This window comes from Anomaloglossus baeobatrachus, chromosome 2, assembly GCF_048569485.1.
Source record: "Anomaloglossus baeobatrachus isolate aAnoBae1 chromosome 2, aAnoBae1.hap1, whole genome shotgun sequence".
NCBI lineage: Eukaryota > Metazoa > Chordata > Amphibia > Anura > Aromobatidae > Anomaloglossus > Anomaloglossus baeobatrachus.
The window spans coordinates 563318121-563340385 of NC_134354.1; the positions used below are offsets into that span (position 1 = coordinate 563318121).

General features: G+C 40.7%; 1 protein-coding gene across 3 annotated transcripts in view; it reads right to left on the reverse strand.

The window, feature by feature from the left end:
* Nucleotides 1–22265, reverse strand: part of NALCN (sodium leak channel, non-selective) — a 1011261-nt gene that overhangs the window by 941613 nt on the left and 47383 nt on the right. Inside the window, exon 2 of one of the 3 annotated variants that reach the window (XM_075336707.1) lies at nt 10812–10901. The exons of 1 other annotated variant lie outside the window; for it this stretch is intronic. In XM_075336707.1, coding sequence (XP_075192822.1) covers nt 10812–10814 — 3 coding nt within the window. In that variant the 5' untranslated portion in view covers nt 10815–10901. Of the gene's footprint in view, nt 1–10811; nt 10964–22265 lie in introns of all 3 variants that reach the window. One more of the 3 variants, XM_075336706.1, reaches the window with a different exon arrangement.

A 22265-nucleotide genomic window follows, 5' to 3' on the forward strand; every position in this document is an offset into this window, starting at 1 on the left:
TATCAGAGTTCAGATTTAGTTGGAATGGTTTGGATCCCTCCCTCTCAACCCCCTAAATGCAGGAATCCCTATTCATCACAACATTTAGGGGTTTAAACAGGTTAAGGTACTGGCCCTGGCTGTGACAGGTGGGTCTTGGCTGTCATGTAGGCCAACCTCCTGGCAGCGATCACACGGGCACACCTCCTGTTTCTGCACAATCATTAGCAGGTACCGGTACATCCAATATCAGGATGGGGTTAATGAGGAAAATAAGGTGATTCAAACTTTGATATATTTTTCATTTTTTCCACATTTTTAAAAACTTGTTTAGTTATTTTAGAGTAATTTTATCAGGCTTGAAACTTTAATCATCTGATCACATGTGAAAAGATACAGCAATACCACAGTATAGCTGTTTATAGCAAAAATCCTGATCTCTAATATGCCATGTCGGGAAGTGATTAGAGGGAATTTGGCTGCAGGATTTCACTCCCCAAACATATACAGTAATTCAAAAAATTCACAAAAGTGAGTACACGCTTTACATTTTGTGGAAATATTTATCTTTTCATGGGAAAACACCAGAGATATGACACTTTGATACAATGTAAAGTAATCAATGTACACTTTGTATAAAAGTGTAAATTTGGTGTGCCCTGTAATTAACTGAACACACAGCCATTAATCTCTAAACTTCTGGCAACAAAAGTGACTATTGTGCCTAGTTAGTGATTTTCCCTCCCCAGTGCCATGTGACTCATTAGTGCTACAAAGTTAGAGGTGTCAAAGGAGTGCAGGTGTGTTAAATTTGGTGTTATCACACACTCTCATACTGGTCACTGGACGTTCAACATGGCACCTCATGGCAAAGAATTCTCTGAGGATCTGAAAAAAGAATTTTTGCTCTACATACAGTAAAGATGGTCTAGGCTATTAGAAGATTGGCAACACTGAAAATTATCTGTAGCACCCTGATCAAGACCATACAGTGGTTTAACAAGACAGAGTCCACTCTAAACAGGCCTTTCCATGGTCTACCAAAGAAGTTGAGTGCAGATGGTCAGAGTCATATCCAGAGGTTGTCTTTTCAAAACAGACGTATGAGTGCTGACAGCATTGATGCTGATGTTAAAAGGGTAGTGGGTCAGCTTGTTAGTGCTCAGACCATATACTGCACACTGCATTATATTGGTTTGCATAGCTGTCATCCCAGAAGAAAGTCTCTTCAAAGATGATGCACAGGAAAGCCCACAGTTTACAGAAGACAAGCAGACTAAGGACATGGATTATTGGAATGATGAGTAGAAATGAGCAATCCTGATCGGCAAAGATCGGAAAATGTTAAAATCGTATGATCTTTGGCTGGATTGGATTGGGATCGGACATTTCAGAACCAAATTTTCATCTTTTGGAAGAAAACTGCACCGAAACTGTGTCAAAACCGTTTTTTTTGTTTTCTTTTTCATTTTTTTGCCAAGAGATGCAGATTTGGTGCTGCAATTTCTAAACCATATACCTGCACACAATTTACACCTCCTGGCAAGAAAAAAAAAAGCATCACTATAGCATCATACTGCATGTGGTAGCAATGTGGGGTTTTTTTTCCAAGAGCTGTAGATTAGGTGCAGGAATATGGTTTAATAATTTCAGCACCTAATCTACATCTCTTGGAAAAAATGTTCCATGATAGCATGCTGTGCCATCAGTAATGTAGCAAAGCTGGAATCATCGTGGGATCTCGTGTGGATTGCGTCGAACCTGCAGGGGTGTTTTGGGGGCTAAAAGGGTGAAGGGGTGCTTTTTTGTCTTATTTCAAGTAAAGGATTTTTTGGTGTTTGTGTTTATTTACTTTCACTTACAGATTACAAATGGGGGGTGTCTCATAGACCATTACTAATCTATGACTTAGTGGCAGCAGTGAGCTGACATTAACTCCTTATTACTCTGATTGCCACCACAACAGGTCAATCAGGAAGAGCCGGGTAAAGTGCCAAGATCGTCGCTTTCAATGGATGCGACAATCTTCGTCAGCCTCAAGCTGCAATTTTTAAACTGCAGGTTGCCCAATAAACATGGGTGTCTCCAGCCTGAGAATACCAGCCCCCAGCTTTCAGGTTTTATCTTGGCTGGGTATCAAACTGCACACTGGTTTTTAAAATTCTTTATTGATTTAAAAATATCCACATGCAGTTCCTCTTATTTTGATACACAGCCACGATAAACAGATGGCTGGGGCTGCAGCTTGTAGCCGTGGCTTTATCTGTGCTGGTATCTAAACAGGGGGGGAAGCTACGCTAATTGTTTTATTTATTTATTTATTTATTTATCACCAGTATAAGGACACAGACAGTTTTTGTGATTTCAACCAATCACAGATGCTGTCTCAGAGGGTGGAGACACTGGCAACCAATCAAAGATGTCGGGGGAAAGGGAAAGCAATGAATATGCATTAGGAATAATTGTCGGCCCCAGAAGTAGCACTGCAGCTGTGGGTACTCAGTAAGTATGTACTGTTTTAACCCTTTTTTATTTTCTTTTACAGCCCACTACACCATTTTTACAACACATCACTTCTGCCTCCCATTGAATTTAATGGGTTTAGCTATAATTGACGATCGCATTGGCTAGGATCGACGATCCGATCGACAATCTCAGGTGGGCTCAGCAATCTTGAACAGATCCTTGGCACGATTGCTCATCTCTACTGATGAAACCACGATAAAGTTATTTGCTACCACACACGCTTGACACTATCTGAACCAATCAGGTGAGGAGGACAAGACAAGTGTGTCTTGCATAAAGTCAAGCATGGTGGTGGGAATGTCATGAACTGGGGCTGCATGAGTGTTGCCAGCTGTGGATAGCTACAGTTTATTGAAGGAATCATGAATGCAAAATGTACTGTGACATACTGAAGCAGAGCATGATTGCCTCCCTTCAAAAACTGTGCTGCAGGGCAGTAATACAACATGGTAATGACCCCAAAAACACCTCCAAGATGACCACTGCCTTGCTAAAGAAACTAAGGGTTAAGGTGCTGGACTGCCCAAGCATGTCTTCAGACCTAAACCCTATTGAGCATCTGTAGGCCATCCTCAAACAAAAGATGGAGGAACGCAAGGTCAATAAAATCCACCATCTCCGTAATGTGATCGTGGAGGAGTGCAAGAGGATTCTAGTGGCAGCCTCTGAGGCTCTAGTAAACTCCAGGCCCAAAAGAGTTAAGGCAGTGTTTGAAAATAATGGTGGTCACACAAATATTGACACTTTGGGCACAATTTGCCCATTTTCACTAACGGTTATTTGTACTCACTTTTTTATTCATGGTTTTGACAATAATAGCTGTGAGTTGAGTTATTTAGAGGCCACACAAAAGTTACACTGTACAAGTATTAACTATTGTATACTGAAATTCAGATACAGTTTCTATCAGTATTGAACAAAAATATTCACGCTGCCATTGTCTGGCATCCAGTTTGTTCTCCATGGAAGCTTGACCAAGGCAGTGTCTACTTCTACTTCATCCTTGGACTGTCATCCTGGGCTCCTATGGCATTTACTAGACCTTGTAATGTTATGATATTCTGTGACATCATTAGGTGCAAGATACGTCATGATTTCACAAGGCCTACTAGTAACACACCAGAGTCACACAAGATTCTGGGCTAAGTATCCTGGCTCGCAGAAGTGAAGATTAACCTAGTCCAGCTGTCACAAAAGACCACACTGGACCCCACCAACCAAGGCAGCACAATTTTTTTTGAGCAACTCATTCTGTATCATAGTCCAGAGCTGCATTCATAGCTCTGATAGTTACTACCAGAACCAATGCTGAGAACTAGAAATGAGCCCCTACCCTAGTGTTCGAGTTCGGTTCGGTTCCTCGAACTAGAGGTGTGTCCGTCGAACGTTCGTCGAACGTTCATCGAACACTTTCGAACACCTTTGAACACCATTGAAAACAATGGCAGGCAAACACAAACACATACAAACATGCACAAACATGAACACACACACATATATTATGCTCACCTTACCTTCAGTTCCATTGCCAGCCTCCTGGGACTTGCAGTTCGCCGGTACAAGATGTGTATCAGATAACCATCACGACCGATAACGGAACTTCCACTGACAGAGCGCTGACGTCAATGGCAGGAGCCGCTTGCCTCTGATTGGCCAGCGCGCTGCCTTTGAGTAGCGTCTGACAGAGGAAGTTCCTCCCTTGTCGCGATGGTTACCCGATACACATCCTGTAGCGGCGATGGTATCGGGTAACCATCGCGACGAGGGATGAACTTCCTCTGTCAGACGCTATTCAAAGGCAGCGCGTTGGCCAATCAGAGGCAAGTGGCTGTTGCCTTTGACGTCAGCGCTCGGGCAGCGGAAGCTCTGGGGCATCGGCCGCATGGTTACCCGATATACATCCTGTACCGGCGAACTGCAAGTCCCAGGAGGCCGGCGATGGAACGGAAGGTAAGGTGAGCATAATATGTGTGTGTGCATGTATGTTTGTGTGTGTTTGTGTGTGTTTGTATGTGTTTGTGTGTGTTTGTGCAAACACCTGGGATAATTAGTCAAGTGCGCCCAATTAAAGGAATACTACTTAAGGGCCTGTGCGCACACTGCGTTTTTACCCTCGTTTTTATTGCGTTTTTGCTGCAGAAATTTCTTGAGAAAATGGTTGTAACATTTCTGCAGACATTCCCCAGCAAAACCTATGGAAAAAAAAAATGAAAAAAATGAGCTGTGCGCACACTGCATTTTTTTCTCAGGCAAATTCTTTTTGTAGAGTTTATTGAGAAAAAGAATGAGCATGTCACTTCTTTTCTACAGGTAGCTGCGTTATTTCACTCCATTGACTATAATGTAATCATGAAATACCGCAGGGAATAACGCAGGTAGCAAATTATGTGAATTTCATTGCGTTATTTCCGCATTATTTCGTGTTTTTCGGGACATAATGTTCATCACTGCCCTGCGTTTTGCAGGGAAGTGATGTCATTATGACAGGAAGAGGAAGTTGAGCAGAGAGTAAACACACACAGATCACACTCACACACACAGACATATAAAATGCACATAGAAATCAAACGTACATATTAAAAATAAAAAACGAAAAAAAAAATGTGGGCTCCGCCGTATTTTTACTGTTCAGCCAAGGCAAACATACAGCGGCGGCCCGGTAATCTCAGGCTGGGGGGGGCGAGGGCCATGGTTAATGCCCCCCTCCTCCCGCAGCCAAGAATATCAGCCCGTTGCTGCCCCGAGAATGTCGCATCCATTATGCGACAGTCCCGGCGTGTTACCAGACCTCCCGATTGCCGTGATGCGGTGGCAATCGGGGTAATAACGAGTTAATGGCAGCGCATCACTGGCACTAGGTCCTAATTTAATCATGGCAGCGTCTATGAGACAGCTTCAATGATTAACCTGTAAGTAAAGTGAATAAACACACACAACGAAAAATCCTTTGTTTTAAATAAAATAACAAAAAAGCCACCTCTTTCACCATTTTATTAACCACCCAAACACACACCTCCGGCGTAATCCACACAGGTCCCACGATGCTTGCAGACTGCTCCAACCACGTCTGACACAGTACTCAATGCAGCCTCGTTCAGTGAGCGATGCTGCAGGGGTAACCACAGGTCATTTATCATGGTCGGTAATGTGAACACATGACTGCTCGCGAGAACTGCAGTGTGTCCTTACAGGGTCTCTATCTATTGATTGATTGATCTGTCCTCTATCTATTGATTATCTATCGATTATCTTTCTATCCATCTATCTATCCATTATCTATTTATCTATCTACCTGTCTATTTATCTATTGATTATCTATCCAACAATCTATCTATTCATATATCCATCTTTCTATCTATCTATCTATCCATTATCTATTTATCTATCTATCTATCCATCTATCCATCTATCTATCTATCCATTATCTATCTATCTATCTATTCATCTATCCATCTTTCTATCTATCTATCCATTATCTATTTATCTATCTATATATCTGTCTATCCATCTATCTATTTATCTATCCATTATCTATCTATCGATTATCTATCTATTATCTACATTATTTATTGCTGTTAAAGCATTAAAAAACGCAGAAACCAACCTGCAAAAATTGCACCAAAAAACACACCAAAACGCGGTAAAAACGTATGCGTTTTTCAGTGCATTATTGGTGCATTTTTTTAACGCAGGTGCGCTAATCCTTCACTCTCGAAATTTCTTAAGAAATCTCTTGAGAAAAATTCCTTTTTCTAGTGCGCACATAGCCTAAGAAGGACGTTCCACATTATTAACCCCTTCACCACCCAACGATTTTCCGTTTTTTTCGTTTCCGCTTTTTCCTCTCCTCCCAAGAATCATAACTTTTTTTTATTTTTCCATCAACAAAGCTGTATATGGACTTGTTTTTTGCAGGACAAGATGTACTTTTGAATGAAACCATTAATTTCACCATATAGCGTAATGGAAATTAGTAAAAAAAAATCCAAGTGCAGTGAACTTGCAAATAAAGGGCAATTTAACCATTTTGGAGTTGGAGTGGTTTTTATTTTACCTTGTTCACTATGTGGTAAAACTGACCTGGCCGTACAGGGAGGCAGCCAGCCGGCCACCCGCCCGCACAGAGAGGCAGTCGGCCACCCGCACAGAGAGGCAGCCAGCCACCTGCACAGAGAGACAGCTGGATGTCCGCACAGATAGGCAGCTGGCCACCAGCACAGAAATGCAGCCGGCCACTCACACAGGCAGCCCCCCGCACCAATTCTCCACCTCCCGGTAAGCTATATTCGGATTTTTAAATGCACCCATTTTCCTCCCAAATTTTTGGGAGGAAAAGTGCATCTTATATCCTGAAAAATACAGTAATTGGTGAAAAAAGTTCAAAATTATGTCAAAAGGATTGGCGCTTTTGTTGCCATTTTCCGAGACCAGTAATATTCTCATGTTTCGGTATCTGGGGCTGTATGATGGCTTATTTTTTGCTCTCTGAGCGGATGTTTTTAAAAATACCATTTTTGTGTAGATGCAAAGATTTAGTCACAGCACTGCATTTTATTGCAATGTGGAGGAGGCAAAAACATGTAATTTTGGCATTTTTAATTTTTTGGGTCTTACGCAGTTTAGCAATCAGATTAATTTATTTTAAATTTTCATACATTGGACACTTGTAAACACAGCAATACTAAATATGTGGACGGGGGTTAATTTTTTTTTTCAATGTTGTAAAAGGGGGTGATTTGAACATTTGTATTTATTTAATTTTTTTCATATATTTAAGAACTTTTTTTTCCACTTTTTATTGTATTTAAAAGTCCTCTAAGTGACTTGCAGTTGCAATAGCTTGGGCTCTACAGACCACGGCAGAAACACTGACTTCCTATGAACCCCGGCATGCAGCCTCTGTTCACAGGAAGTTCGTCATGATAGACACAGGGGTCATCACTTGACCGCCTGTCATGACAACCCATTGGAGCCCTGATAGGAGCAGGGAAAGATGCGCTCATGGGGCCCACCAATGGGAGCAGACAGTGATGCACTCCCTGCCGGCACTTGTTAAATCCTGCTGTCAGTGAATGACAGCAGGATTTAACTTCTTAATAGTGACGGACAGATCTTTGTTCTGCCTACTGCTGTTAGAGGCACATGTCAGATGATCAGATGAGCAGATGTAGAGAAAGATGCAGGCTTGCATGCTGAACTCGCATCAAAGGGAGGGACATGACCTATGATGTACCAGTATGTAATAGGTCATGAATGGAGTTAAGCAGGCCACAGATTTCAAGCAATATGAGAAAGAAATAGGATCTCTCTGCTGCCGAAAATCGTTAAATAGTGCAATGCCTTGGACATGATATTAAAGCATTCAATAATTCACGAAAACTTAAGCTTAATCATAGTACTATTAAGATGATTGTGGCTCACACACAGCACGGACAGGTTTGTGCAGATAAATGCATAGTGAGGAAGGTATCTGCCATACTCATAGGATTAAACCAGCAGCTGCTAAAATACCATTACAAAGTAGCAAACATGTATTTGAAGCTGCTGGTCCCTCTGGAGTCCTTCAAAAGGTTAATAGTTGTGCATAAACTTAAGGGTACTTTACATCGTTAGCGATCTCGTTAGCGATGTGAAATTCTAGATCGCAAGTGCGATCTTTTGAGATCGCACATAGGTCATTTTACGCATGTGCGATCTCAAAAGATCGCACTTCCGATCTAGAATTTCACATCGCTAACGAGATCGCTAGCGATGTCGCAGTGTGTAAAGTAGGCTTTACTCTTCAGCCTCGTTTAAACAGTGCTCACAAGCAGAAAGGGTTGCAGTGGGCCCAAACATACATGAAGACTAATTTTAAAAGTCTTCTTTACCAGTAAGTGCCATGTAGCTCTGGATGGTACAGATGGATGGAGTAATGGATTGGTTGATGGATGACCACTATGACCCAACGTCAGCAATGAAGTGGCGGAGTAATGTTTAGGGTTGAAATCATAGGGAGATATATGGCAGGCGTGAAGGTGTAAAAATTACTTTGGCAGAGTGTATAGAGTTTCTGACTGAACATTTCTTTTCATGGTACAAAAAGAAGAACCGTGCCATCCGTAGAAAAATAATTTTTATATATGACAATAGACCATCTCATGCTGCAAATGATTTAGCCACCAACAATCCCTGACCTCAACTCTACTGAGAACCTTTGGCGTATCCTCAAACAAAAGATCTATGAGGGTGAGAGGCAGTTCAGATGAAAACAGTATCTCCGGGAGGCTATTCTGACATCCAGCAAAGAAATTCAAGCAGAAACTATCCAAAAACTCACAAGTTGAATGCATGTAAGAATTGTGAAGATGATAATAAAGAAGGTCCCAATATTAACATGTAACTTGGCCTGTTAATATGTTTTTGATTGTAAAAGTTTTAAATTTCACTAAATGTGATCTCTTAATGCTGCAAATTCAACAAATGATTTTCAGTTCTTTACAACTTATAAAATGTTTGGAAACTCTATTGTGCATAATAATTTGGAACAGTGCATTTTGAGAGATTTTTGTTTTGGAACAAATACTGTTATCATTGTGAGGTTTGTTCAATAGAATGTGATTTATACTCAAATGGTTGATGATTTGAACATTATACTGACTCATTTGCATTGACCATTTAGGAAAATCAGAAAAAAATAGCATTTGTATAATAATTTGGAATGTGGTGTATGGATGTAGACATTTTATATTCCCATATATTATTCAGCTTGGTTCTTTCTGGAGATGAAGAAAGCAGACATAACAAGGAAAATAAGTTCCACAAGACTGCAGCTGAATGCAGCACTAAATAGGCACTAACTTTTTTATAAAACATGCTGAGTTTGCAAGATAATCTTATCAGCACTGTAATAATAGAATTTAAATTTTACCAGCGTTGAGAGAAGTGAGGCCACATGCACACGATGAGTATTTGTTGCGTTTGCTACCTCAGTATTTGTAGCCAAAACCAGGAGTGAATAGTCAGAGAAAAAGTATAATAGAAAAACATTAACCACTTTTGCATTTTCTACCCACTCCTGGTTTGACAAACACTGCGGTAAAAAAACCTAACCAAATACTCAATGTGTGCATGTGGCCTAATTAATTGGTTGTGGCTTATGCTTCACTAGCTTATGTCTACTTTTCACAGCAGCTACCAGGTTAGACATCCACAGTAAACCACTCTTAGTGTCATTTGCAAAGGACACAAAATATTCAATATTTAATGCATTGCCATAAAAGAGAAAAAACCCTGTGCATGAGAGAGTATAATTGAATTTAGAATCAAATGGAAATGTTTAAAATATGAATGATCTTTAGGCTAAGAACACACTTTGCGTTGTGCTACTTGCAGTTCTAAACGCACATTTTGGGCTTAATTGATTTGACTAAAGTTGCCTTTTTCAGAACTTTAGCGCTGAAAACGCATGCGTATTTACCGCGTTTTAGATGCGTTTACAACGCTTTTTACATGCTTTTTCACCTGAGTTTTGACAGATGCGTTTTCAACATCAAGACACTGCTAAATAAAGTTTAAACAGTCAAACAGAATGAAAAAAGAGAAAAAAAGGATCAAATCTATATTAATGAGAAAAATAATGAAAATAGATATATTTCATAAAATTATAGCGGTAATATACATTTTATCGCTAAAATAGCAATAAATGCATATTTTTCTTAAAGTTAATTGTCGGATTATGTGTGTGTGTAAAGGGACATATCAAATCATTATTTTGATGACCAAAAAGCATGCGTTTTTGAAGACCAAAACACATGTTTTCTGCACATAAAAAGCAGGTAAAACGCAGGAATTTGAAGGAATCTTGGTTTTTGCCATTTCTCATTGACTTCAATGTTAGCAAAACGCACCCAAAATGGCAAAAACAACTGACATGCTGCTTCTTTGAACGCATGGTTTTTACCACAAAATATGCAAATTAAACGCAGCGTTTAGAAACGGAAAGTGCGGTCTGAAAATCACCATTTTCCATTGACTTTGCTAGAAAATCCAAACGCATGCCTTTTGGCATGAAAAAGGTGGTTCTCAAAACGGACCTAAAAAGCAGCAGAAACGCAGGTGGAAACGCAAAGTGCGTTCTTAGCCTTAAATAATACTATAACAACAGCTCAATAATGCAAAAAAAATGGTTGTTAATGAATTGTTTGAATATATATAGTGTAGTATGGCTAAAAAGGAGCAATTTTGCAGCACTAAATACAATGCAAGTATACACAAATTAAAAAAAAACTTCAATGTACTATACATACATATACAACAGCACATACCATGCTTATATGATTCTCTTGCTCTTCTCTAGCTTTTCCTCTTATTGTATGCAAGTCCGTCTCCCTCTCTCTGGCTTCTTCCTGCGGGGCCTTGCAGATGTCATAAGATTAGAGAACGAGCCGCCAGCCCAGTTCCATGCTCTGTATAGTAGCTGACAATAATGCAGGAAGTGGGCAATTTTCACAGGGTACCACTAACCCCCAAATCAAATGATAGCCTCCCACCCCAAGCAATACAAGAAACCATTTATAAAAAAAACAACAAACATTAAAAACCACAAACCCTTTTCCCTCCCAACATGTATATATGCAATGATGTATAACCAAAAACCTGACACGAATAACAGGTAACAAACAATACAATGACTTCAAATATACAGCAACTACTTTTCTTCTCATTTTTTTCTGCAGCTCATAATAGAGTAATCCTAACATCAACAATCAACTCTCCCACTCCACTAAATCAAAATGTCTAATCGCCTGAAGGTAAAATCTCCCAAGCTGTGTAGAATTGGATTCAGTAGTCTGGGGAAGAGAGGTGAAAAAAATTACAAAAGCTTTAATGAGGGGCAGTGTCTTATTATTTTAGAGAAGGCTGGAACAGAACTACCTTCAAGGGAATCAGTCACTATGGGCAAACAGGTTATAGAGAGTAAAAAAGTGATACCTGCCTGTCTCACATGCCATTGCTTGTTGCAGATATATTATATGCATATTATATGATATGACTTCATCATAATGAACTCTTCCAGGCTATGAGGCAGGCTCCTGTCAGGAAGAAAATGCTGCCTCCTCACTTCACTATCATATCTTTCTCTGCCTCCTCATCATTCTTACGTCCCTGTGATGTCAGGTGCATGAGATGAAATGGCATGCCTGCGCATTTCATCTGCTTTCGTCCCTCCTCAGTGTTATGCCTCAGAAAGGGTATAGGCTTTATAGACTTCAGTTTCTTTCTGTGCAGGTGCCGGCAAGTAACTGGTACTTCTGGCCCCAGTGTTCTTCACGAGCACAAGTACCAGTAACTCCCTGGCACCTGCGCAGAAGGAATGTGAAGCTTAAGCCCTTAGAAGGGTAGAACACTGAGGAGGAATAGAGGGAGATGGAATGCGCAGGTGTGAGATTTAATCAAGGGATGTAGGAATGATATGGGGGGGGGGGGAATATGATGATGAAGAAGCAGTGTTTTCCTCCAGGCCACAGTCTGTCCCATAGCCTGAAAGAGCTCATTAACATAAAGTCATAAAATATAATTTCTCTGCACTAAGGAATGAGATGTAAGACACACAAGTATCACTTTTTTAGCAACTCTATAATCTGTTTGCCCATATTAATGTTTTGCATAGCTCAAATGTGGTGACAGATTCCCTTTAAGAACTGTTTACATAGGATTTTTTTACAGCTAGTCAAAAAAGACAACTCAAGAACTAATAATCCCTCTATTGTATGTGGACACGTACAAGTAAAAATTTTGATGATTTTGAGGAATCTGTATAACAAATTTATTTGTTTTGTATAGAGGTTCATCATCAAAGCTCAATGATCACATGACTAAAGAACTAAAGAACTAAATATGTTTGTTGAGTAAAAGGCATCAGTTTCTATATTAACTGCACTGTTTATACCCAAAACACAATGGTACAAATTGGTACCTCTTTGTTTGCACCTGCATTCAATAGGTAGCTGCTGTATCAGTCTTCCCATGAAATCTACCAATCAATAGCTCTCTGATTATGTCGTTTATGTTGTCGCCACAGCCCCAGTGCCATTTACAACCACAGCTGTTTATCAAGCTGTTAAAAAAACTGTATTCTTTGGGTTAGCGTGTTGTTATTGGTAAAAATATGTAATTACCACTGAAAGCCCTCTACTACTGCTTCTAGAGTAGCAATTACAGTGTCACTTGGCAAACGCACAAATCAAATTTCTAAGGCTTAGATAATATGTGTGATTAGCACAAGATAAAAAGGTCTAGATCCACTTGTCCGGGAAGAGTGGTAAACTTTTGGAATTGTGCAATAGTGTTATCTTGAAAAATTCGCTTTTTTTGAGTCAAACTTGCAGTTTTGATATAGAAGACTGTATTTTATGGGATAGCCATGGACATAGGTATCCAGTTAGCAGGTAAAGTATCTGCTGTAGAACAGGTAAGGGAAGTCCTTAACTCAAAGGTGTAATTACTGATCACTGTAGATGATTAAACAAGTAAATTAAAGGTCAAGGAAGAGCAAGGATAGGACATCATTCATGTATTCAAGCCCATTTTATATTCTCCTTTGCTGTGCCTTTAGTAAGAACATTTTACCTTTACTATGACATTCTGACAACACTATAGAGATGCCTGCATGTTACATTATTATGTGCTGCACAAATAGAGGGAACCACAAGTAAATATATTGAGACGCATATCAGTATGTAAAAATAAATAATCAATGAAAACTTAAAAGAGTATTTTCAAGTTTGATAGTTATACCCTATCCATAAAGGACCTGATACCCACCAATCTTTGAAAACTAGGGCTTTGAGGACCATTGTTAATGGAGCAGGGGGTGATCATGCGCACTGCAGCTTCATTCATTTTTAACAGGACAGCTGGATATAACTGAGAGTTGTGCTACATTTACACAAATCACTTTAGAGCCCCAATTGTTGGGGTTTTTTGGGATTTTCCAATGGCCAGACCATGGGCGATCATGAAGGATAGGAGATAAAAGGGTATTCATACGTTTGAAAGTTAAGTGCGAACAACACACACTACAGACTCCAGTTTGAATACCTCCCATACTGTTTAAATATTCAAAACTAGGAAAAAGACCCTTTAATTGTGGAGGGTAGTAATGCTATTATTTATTTCTCTTCCATCCTAAAAAAACGCACAATATCTTCAAATTGTAGTAAAACGAATATTTTCACTTTTTATAACTTCATTCCTTGAACACACATTTCAAAACCCTAGGTAATGTCTACGACTGAATATATCTTAACCTCTGCAATTTGTAGATGTATTTGTATTGTAATTTGCAATCTAACAGAACTATTGTGTGTGCCCGAAAATAAGATCTACTCTGGAAATAAGCCCTAACAGGAATTTTTGGCCTTTTGGAGTCTGCTTAAAATATAATCCTTACTCCAAAAATAAGCCCTAGCTGCAGTTCAATAATGAAATGCCTAGGCAGCAAAAAAAAGTTAAAGAATATAGCAGGGCAGTTCATTAAAGAAACAAAGACACCCTCAAAAGAGGGAAGACAGCACCCACCCCTCCCCCAAAAAAATGACACTCACCAGCCCTAGAACAACTACAGCTGGCAAGTACCAACAGTATGTGGGATCTCCCACAGAGATCTGTGTTGCTGTCTGGTTCTTCGCCGTTCTGCTCTCACACACACATCGGGTCGCAGTATCACTCCGCTCTCACTAACTCTACAAGAGTGATACTGCTTCCAGGGAGAGTGACCCCTGAAACGCAGGGGGACCTGACAGCGACGCAGACCTGTATGAGAGAGAAGCCCATTCAATTGCCAACTCTACATTTCCGGGGTCTCTTAAGTGAGATTCTCCTGGGGGGTGTCTGCCTTCTTTTTGGGGTAAATATAGCAGTATATAGGAAATAGCCATGTTTTCCCTCTAAAATTAGACCTACTTCCGACTGTATGTCATAGTTTTTACCAATGTTATTTGTTTGTTTCTCCTTTTGTATATGTCTATATTATTTGTTTGATAAAGCATGACGTAATGCTATACAGTACATTCTGTTTTATTGTTTTTGTTAGAACTGTTTTATGTATAAACTTTGAAAACCTAATAAAAAAATATTGAATCGTAAAATTAAACCTACACTGAAAATAAGCAACAGTGCATTTTTGGAGCAAAAAAAACTTGTCCTATTTTCAGGGAAACATGGTAACTATGATTACTGTATTACAAGGGTGTCAAACTAATTTTTACAAGGGGCCACATCAGCATTATAGCTGCCTTCAAAGAGCTGCTTATAATTGTAAGGACTCATGCAGATCTCCACGCAACACAGTATGAGCATAAACTGCAATACACAAACTGGCAAGGGTCTATAAGAGAGCTGTCCATGGGTAGGAGGGCTATATGAGAGCTGTCCCTGGTTTGTAGGGCTGTACGAGAGCGGTCCCTGGATAGAATCACAGAATAGTAGCGTTAGAGGGGGCCTCAAGGGCCATCAGGTACAACCTCCTGCGAGTGCAGGTTTCCTAAATCATCCCAGCTATATGTTTATCCAGCTTACACTTGAAGATTTCCATTGATGGAAAGCTCACTACCTCCCATGGTTTCCTTTTCCAGTATCTGACTGCCCTCACAGTCAGAAAGTTTTTCTAAATGTCTAATCTGAATCTCCTTCCTTTTAGTTTCATCCCATTGCTTCTATTCCTTCCTTATGCTAATGAGAATAGGTTAGTTCCCTCTGCACTGTGACTACTTTTCAAATATTTGTAGAACGCTATTACAGGTGCATCTCAAGAAATTAGAATATCATCAAAAAGTTAATTTATTTCAGTAACTCAATACAAAAAGGGAAAAGCATATATTATATAGAGTCATTACAGAGTGATCTATTTCAAGTATGTATTTCTGTTAATGTTGATGATTATGGCTTACAGCCATTGAAGACCCAAAAGTCATTATATCACAAAATGAGAATATTATATAAGACCAACTGAAAAAAAAATTTAAACTCAGAAATGTTGACCTACTGAAAAGTATGTACAATAAATGCACTCAATACTTGGTCGGGGCTCCTTTTTCATTAATTACTGCATCAATGCGGTATGGCATAGAAGTGATCCGCCTGTGGCACTGCTGAGGTGTTCTGGAAGCCAAGATTGATTTGATAGGAGCCTTCTGCTTGCCTGCATTGTTGGGTCTGGTGTCTCTCATCTTCCTCTTGACAATATCCCATAGATTCTCTATGGGGTTTAGGTCAAGAGAGTTTGCTGGCCAATCAACAAGCAAGCAGAGTCATACTGTGAATCTCACTGAAATTTTTTAATGGCCTTTTCTTAACAATACTATCAAGGCTGCAGGTATCCCGGTTGCTTGTGCACCTTTTTCTACCACACTTTTTACTTCCACTCAATTTTTCATTAATATGCTTGGATACAGCAAATTGTGAACAGCCAGCTTCTTTAGCAATGACCTTTTTGTGGCTTACCCTTCTTGTGGAGTGCGTCAATGACTGCCTTCTGGACATCTGTCAAGTCAGCAGTCTTTCCCATGATTGTGTAGCCTACTGAACCAGACTACAGGACCATTTTAAACGCTTAGGAAGCCTTTGCAGATGTTTTGTGGTAATTATTATAATTTTCTGAGATAATGACTTTTGGATTTTCATTGGCTTTAAGCCATAATCAGCAACATTACCACAAATAAACAGTTGAAATAGAGCATTCTGTTTGTTATTACTCTATATAATATATGTGTTTCACTTTTTGTATTGAATTACTGAAATAAATTAACTTTTTGATGATATTCTAATTTATTGAAATGCACCTGTAAGTGTCCTCTCAGCCTTCTCTTTTGCAAACTAAACATTCCTAGTTCTTTCATCCGGTCTTCATATGACATAATTTTCAGACCTTCTACCATTTTGGTTGCTTTTCTCTGGACTTCCTCCAATAGATCAATGTCTTTCTTGAATTGGGGCACCCAGAACTGTACACAGTATTCCAGATGAGGTCTGATCAGGGCAAGTCATAACAACCTCTCTTGATCTAAATTCAATTCTTGCCTTGATATATCCCAGAATTTTGTTGGCTTTTTTAGCTGCAGTATCCCGTGGCTGGCTCATGTTGAATCTGGGATCTACTATTATACCCAGTTCCTTTTCCTCTGTGCTATCGCTTAGTTTTATTTCTTCCATACTATATATGCTTTTTACATTTCTTGTACCCAGATATAGGACTTTGCATTTGTCCCTGTTAAACACTATTTTTCTGTTCATCTTGGGTCATTATTCGAGTGTGTCTAGATACTTTTGAATACAACTAATAGAAGGGCTATACGAGAGCTGTCCCTGAGTAGTAGGGCTGTACGACAGCTGTCCCTGGGTTGTAGGGTTGTACAAGAGCTGTTCATGTGTAGTAGAGCTATAAGAGAGATGCCCATGGATAGTAGGACTATAGGAGAGCTCTCCCTGGGTAGTATGGCTATACAACAGCTGTCTCAGGGTAGTAGTGGTATAAAACAGCTGTACTTGGGTAGTAGGAGTATATGACATCTGTCCCTAGGCTAGAGCTATACGACAGACACAGCGTAGTAGTGCAAGGGTAGCAGGGCTATCCAAGACCTATCTCTGGGTAGTAGGATTATGTAATAGTATCACGGGTGTCACGATTAACAGACAACCCTGTGGTGTGTGGGTGCAGAAGGTCGCTGCGTTTGGCTGCACAAACTGCTCCTTGATATTCCATCCTTTCATCTGTGGTGTGAATGGAGTTTTTTGTGTCTTCTCTGTTAAGGTTTACTCTTTCCCCTTTAGGGCCCTGCAGAGTTCTTTTCCTTTCATCTGCTTATCATTATCCCTCACACTCTGTATCTTTATATACCTGCATTTCCCCTTGGTATGTTGCTGGTGATAGAGTTAAGTTTCTATACAGTCCTGATTGCAAGCAGTCAGCCTGTAATCATCTGGAGAAATGTTGTATGCTGCTGTTCCTCTCCCTAAAGGTCCAGACACACTAAACAACTTACCAGCGATCCCAACAACGATAGGGATCGCTGGTAAGTTGCTAGGAGGTTGCTGATGAGATGTCACACTGCGACGCTCCAGCGATCCCACCAGCAACCTGACCTGGCAGGGATCACTGGAGCGTGGCTACACGAGTTGCTGGTGAGCTCACCAGCAACCAGTGACCAGCCCCCAGCGCCGCGTGGAAGATGCTGCGCTTGGTAACTAAGTTAAATATCGGGTAACCAACCCGATATTTACCTTGGTTACCAGCGCATGCAGCTACACGTGCAGAGAGCAGGGAGCAGCGCACACTGAGCGCTGGCTCCCTGCTCTCCTAGTTACAGCACACATCGAGTTAATTACCCGATGTGTGCTGCAGCTAAATGTGCACAGAGCAGGGAGCAGCGCACACCGGGTGCAGCTGCACAGGGTACATATATAGGGTATAGAGTACAGGGTGCAGCTGCACAGAGCAGGGAGCAGCGCACACCGTTTAGTGCTGGCTCCTTGCTCTCCTAGTTACAGCACACATCGGGTTAATTAACCCGATGTGTCCTGCAGCTACAAGTGCACAGAGCAGGGAGCAGCGCACAACGCTTAGCGCTGGCTCCCTGCTCTCCTAGCTACAGCACACATCGGGTTAATTAACCCGATGTGTCCTGCAGCTACATGGGCACAGAGCAGGAGCCGGCACTGACAGTGAGAGCGGCGGAGGCTGGTAACAAAGGTAAATATCGGGTAACCAAGGACAGGGCTTCTTGGTTACCCGATGTTTACTGTGGTTACCAGCCTCCGCAGAAGCCGGCTCCTGCTGCCTGCACATTTAGTTGTTGCTTTGTCGCTGTCACACACAGCGATCTGTGCTTCACAGCGGGAGAGCAACAACTAAAAAATGGCCCAGGACATTCAGCAACAACCAGCGACCTCACAGCAGGGGCCAGGTTGTTGCTGGATGTCACACACAGCATCATCGCTAGCAACATCGCTGCTACGTCACAAATGTTGTTCGTTAGCAGCGATGTTGCTAGCGATGTTGCTTAGTGTGACGGGGCCTTAAGCCATCTTGGAGATAAGTTGTTTGTTTGCTTTCCCATGTTTGTTTTCCTTGTGTGTTCTATAGGACTTATTGGGGTTGACTAGTGCTAATCCTGCCCGTTGATTACTTAGGGCCCAGTTCAGGGTCAGCCAGGGCCAGGTGTCTTGCTTGGCGCATAGGTGCAGAACCTATCTATGGACATCAGGAAAGCCATGGGCCAGTGGAAGGTTTTATCAGGGTTCACCATCTCCCCCTTCCCTACCTTTTTTGTCATTCGCTCAGTATTTTCCTATACTTAGTGTGACAAACAGCTGTCATGAGGTAGTGGGGCTGTAAGAGATCTGTTCGTAGGTAGTAGGACTATAAGATAGCTGTCCCTGGGTACTAGAGCTATTGTGGAAGGGCTGCCCAAGAGCTGTCCCTGGGTTGTAGAGATAAGGGCGCTGTCCCTGGGTTGTAGGGATAAGGGCGCTGTCCCTGGGTTGTAGGGCTAAGGCCGCTGTCCCTGGGTTGTAATGCTAAGGGCGCTGTCCTAGACCTCAGAGTCCAAGATAGACAACTCACTATGCTAAATGCAAAAAAAAGGCAAAAGTCCTGCTCACCACATGGGAGCCAAGAAACAGGTATTGACGGTGCATGGAATGAATGCCTGGCCCGCAGGTGATGCACTAAGAAAAGGTTTTCTAGGAAAACATCCAAGTAAAAATAAAATCCATTTTTTTTCATTCCTTACAAACCACGCACTTGTGGCAAAACAAAAGGGTATGTAGTAGGGGGGGGTGGCACCAGCTCATTGGGCAGGTGCCATCTTGAATTTTGTGCTTCGGCACACACCTCTACACAGCTCTTTAAATTAAATTTACAGGCAGTGGACACAGAAGGACCGGCTCTACGTACGGGGAAAGTGCAGAGCCGATTCTTCTATGTCTTGATCTTGCAAGCCACATAAAATGATGTGGTGGCAGGGATTTGGCCCACAGGCCTTGAGTTTGACACTCCTGCATTAGATGTTCTTATGTTTCCTAGTAATACAGAATGGGATCCTTATAATCTAGATTTCATATATATTTCTGTTGATTAAAACTTTACACCCAAAGCCATTTTGATATGTTTTGCCTCAAATTCAACATTTTAAGGGTGTTTGAGCAATGACCAAACGCCCTTAACCCGTTGTAGACTGAACGATTTTCCATTTTTGCACTTTTGTTTTTTCCTTCCCTTATTCCAAGAGCCAAAACTATTTTATTTTTCTGTTGACATAACTGTGTGACAGCTTGTTGTTTGCGTGAAAAGCTGTACTTTTGAACAACACCATACATTTTAGCATGTTATGTACTAGAAAGCGAGAAAAAAATTCCGGGTATGGCAAAATAGGGAAAAAAGCGCAAAAGGGTTTTGTATTTATAATGTTCCTTTTTTTGGTAAAAATTGCCTAATCACTAACTACCTTATGTTTTGTTCATGTATTCTTTAATCACAGTGTGCTACTGCAAAATGTCTGTATATACAAGTGCATCTCAATAAATTAGAATATCAACAAACAGTTAATTTATTTCAGTAATTCAAGTCAAAAAGGGAAATGCATATATTATATAGAGTCATTACAAACAGAGTGATCTATTTCAAGTGTTTATTTCTATTACTGTTGATGAGTTGATGATTATGGCTTACAGCCAATGAAAACTTTTAAGTCATTATCTTGGAAAATTAGAATATTATAAAAGACCATTTGAAAAAATGATTTTAAACTCAGAAATGTTGGCCTACTGAACAGTAAGTACAGTAAATGCACTCACTACTTGGTTGGGGCTCTTTTTGCCTGAATTACTGCATCAATGTTGCGTGGCATGGAGGCAATCAGCCTGTGGCACTGCTGAGATGTTCTGGAAGCACCCAGGTTGCTTTGATAGTAGACTTCAGCTCGTCTGCATTGAGAGGTCTGGTGTCTCTCATCTTCCTCTTGACAATACCACATAGATTCTCTATGGGGTTTAGGTCAGGTGAGTTTGCTGGCAAATCAACCACAGTGATACTGTGGTTATTAAACAAGGTATTGTACTTTTGACAGTGTGGACAGGTGCCTAGTCTTGATGGAAAATTAAATTTGAAGCACTGACTCCAGCAGCAGTCTACTTCCAGTGAACCTCCCCCAAATTTGTGAATGGCCTTTTCTTAGTAATCCTATCAAGGCTGCAGTTATCCCTGTTGCTTGTGCACATCTCTCTACCACACTTTTTCCTTCCACTCAACTCTCCATTAATATGCTTGGATGCATCACTTTGCGAACAGCCAGCTTCTTTAGCAATGACCTTTTGTGGCTTACCCTCCATGTGGAGTGTGTCAATGACTGCCTTCTGGACATCTCTCAAGTCAGCATTCTTCCCCATGATTGTGTAGCGTACTGAACCAGACTTAGGGACCATTTTAAATGCTTAGGAAGCCTTTGCAGGTGTCTTATGGTAATTACTGTAATTTTCTAAGATTATGACTTTTGGGTTTTCATTGGCTGTAAGTCATAATCATCAACATTAACAGAAATAAACACTTGAAGTAGATCACTCTGTTTGTAATGTCTCAATATAATATATGTGTTTCCCATTTTGTATTAATTTACTGAAATAAATTAACTTTTTGATGATATTTAACTTTTTGATGATATTCTAATTTATTGAGATGCATTTGTATCTGCAATAAGGACCATCACTGATTAGTGATTGGAGAACCCAAACTGTAAAGAAAAAAAAAGGAAAAAGTAAGGAATAATTCAGGACCGTTATACTTGCTGACTTTTCCGTGGCTGTAACACTACTTCCTGGTCAGATCATTAGTTCTCATACTGTAGATATTCACTGCTCCCCTCACCCACCGTCAGTCCAGGCATCTGTGATTGGTTACAGTCAGACAGCATTCCTACTCTGCCTGACAGCGTCTGAGATTAGTTGGAATCACACACGCAGTCTGCGTCTCTATAGTGGTGTAAAAATAAATACATTTAAAAAAATGGCGTACGGTCCTCCATACATTGTGATACATAGCGCAGATAAATCAAATGGATACAAGTTGCAGACCCCGGCCATGTGCTTACCTTGGCTGTGTATCAATAGAAGAAGGACCCAATGTGGATTTTTTAAAAAATTATTTACATAAATAATTTTAAAAACCGGCGTGTGCCCCCCTGACTTGATACTCAGCCATGATAAATCGAACAGCTGGGAGCTGGTATTCTCTAGCAGCTAATGATTGGACTCTGAAGAACTGTTAAATTGGGGGGGGAAACCAATCGCCTTTTTTTTTTAAAGTATTTATTTTTACACCACTATAGGGACACAGACAGTTGATTCCAACTATTTACAGATGCTGTCACACAGGGTGGGGGAGTGGTGTGACTGTAACCAATCACAGAAGCCTGGAAAGACAGTGGAAGCAGCAAGTATGTATAAGAGGTAATGAGCGGTCCCGGAAGCAATGTGACAGTAGCATAGGAGACACAGTAAGTATAACTGTCCTGCTTTCCAGTTCCCCTAGCCCTTTCTACCACCATTTTACAGCACAATGTCCCCATAGACTTATTTGGGGTTCAGCCTCCACGCAGATATTTGGGTTCATGTCCGATCCCAAACCGGACTTTTTTTTTATTAAAAGTCCGGCCGGACCCGTGGAACGCAAACATATGCGGATTTCTCCCCATCTCTATATCTGATTGCTTACCTGTTACCTCAAT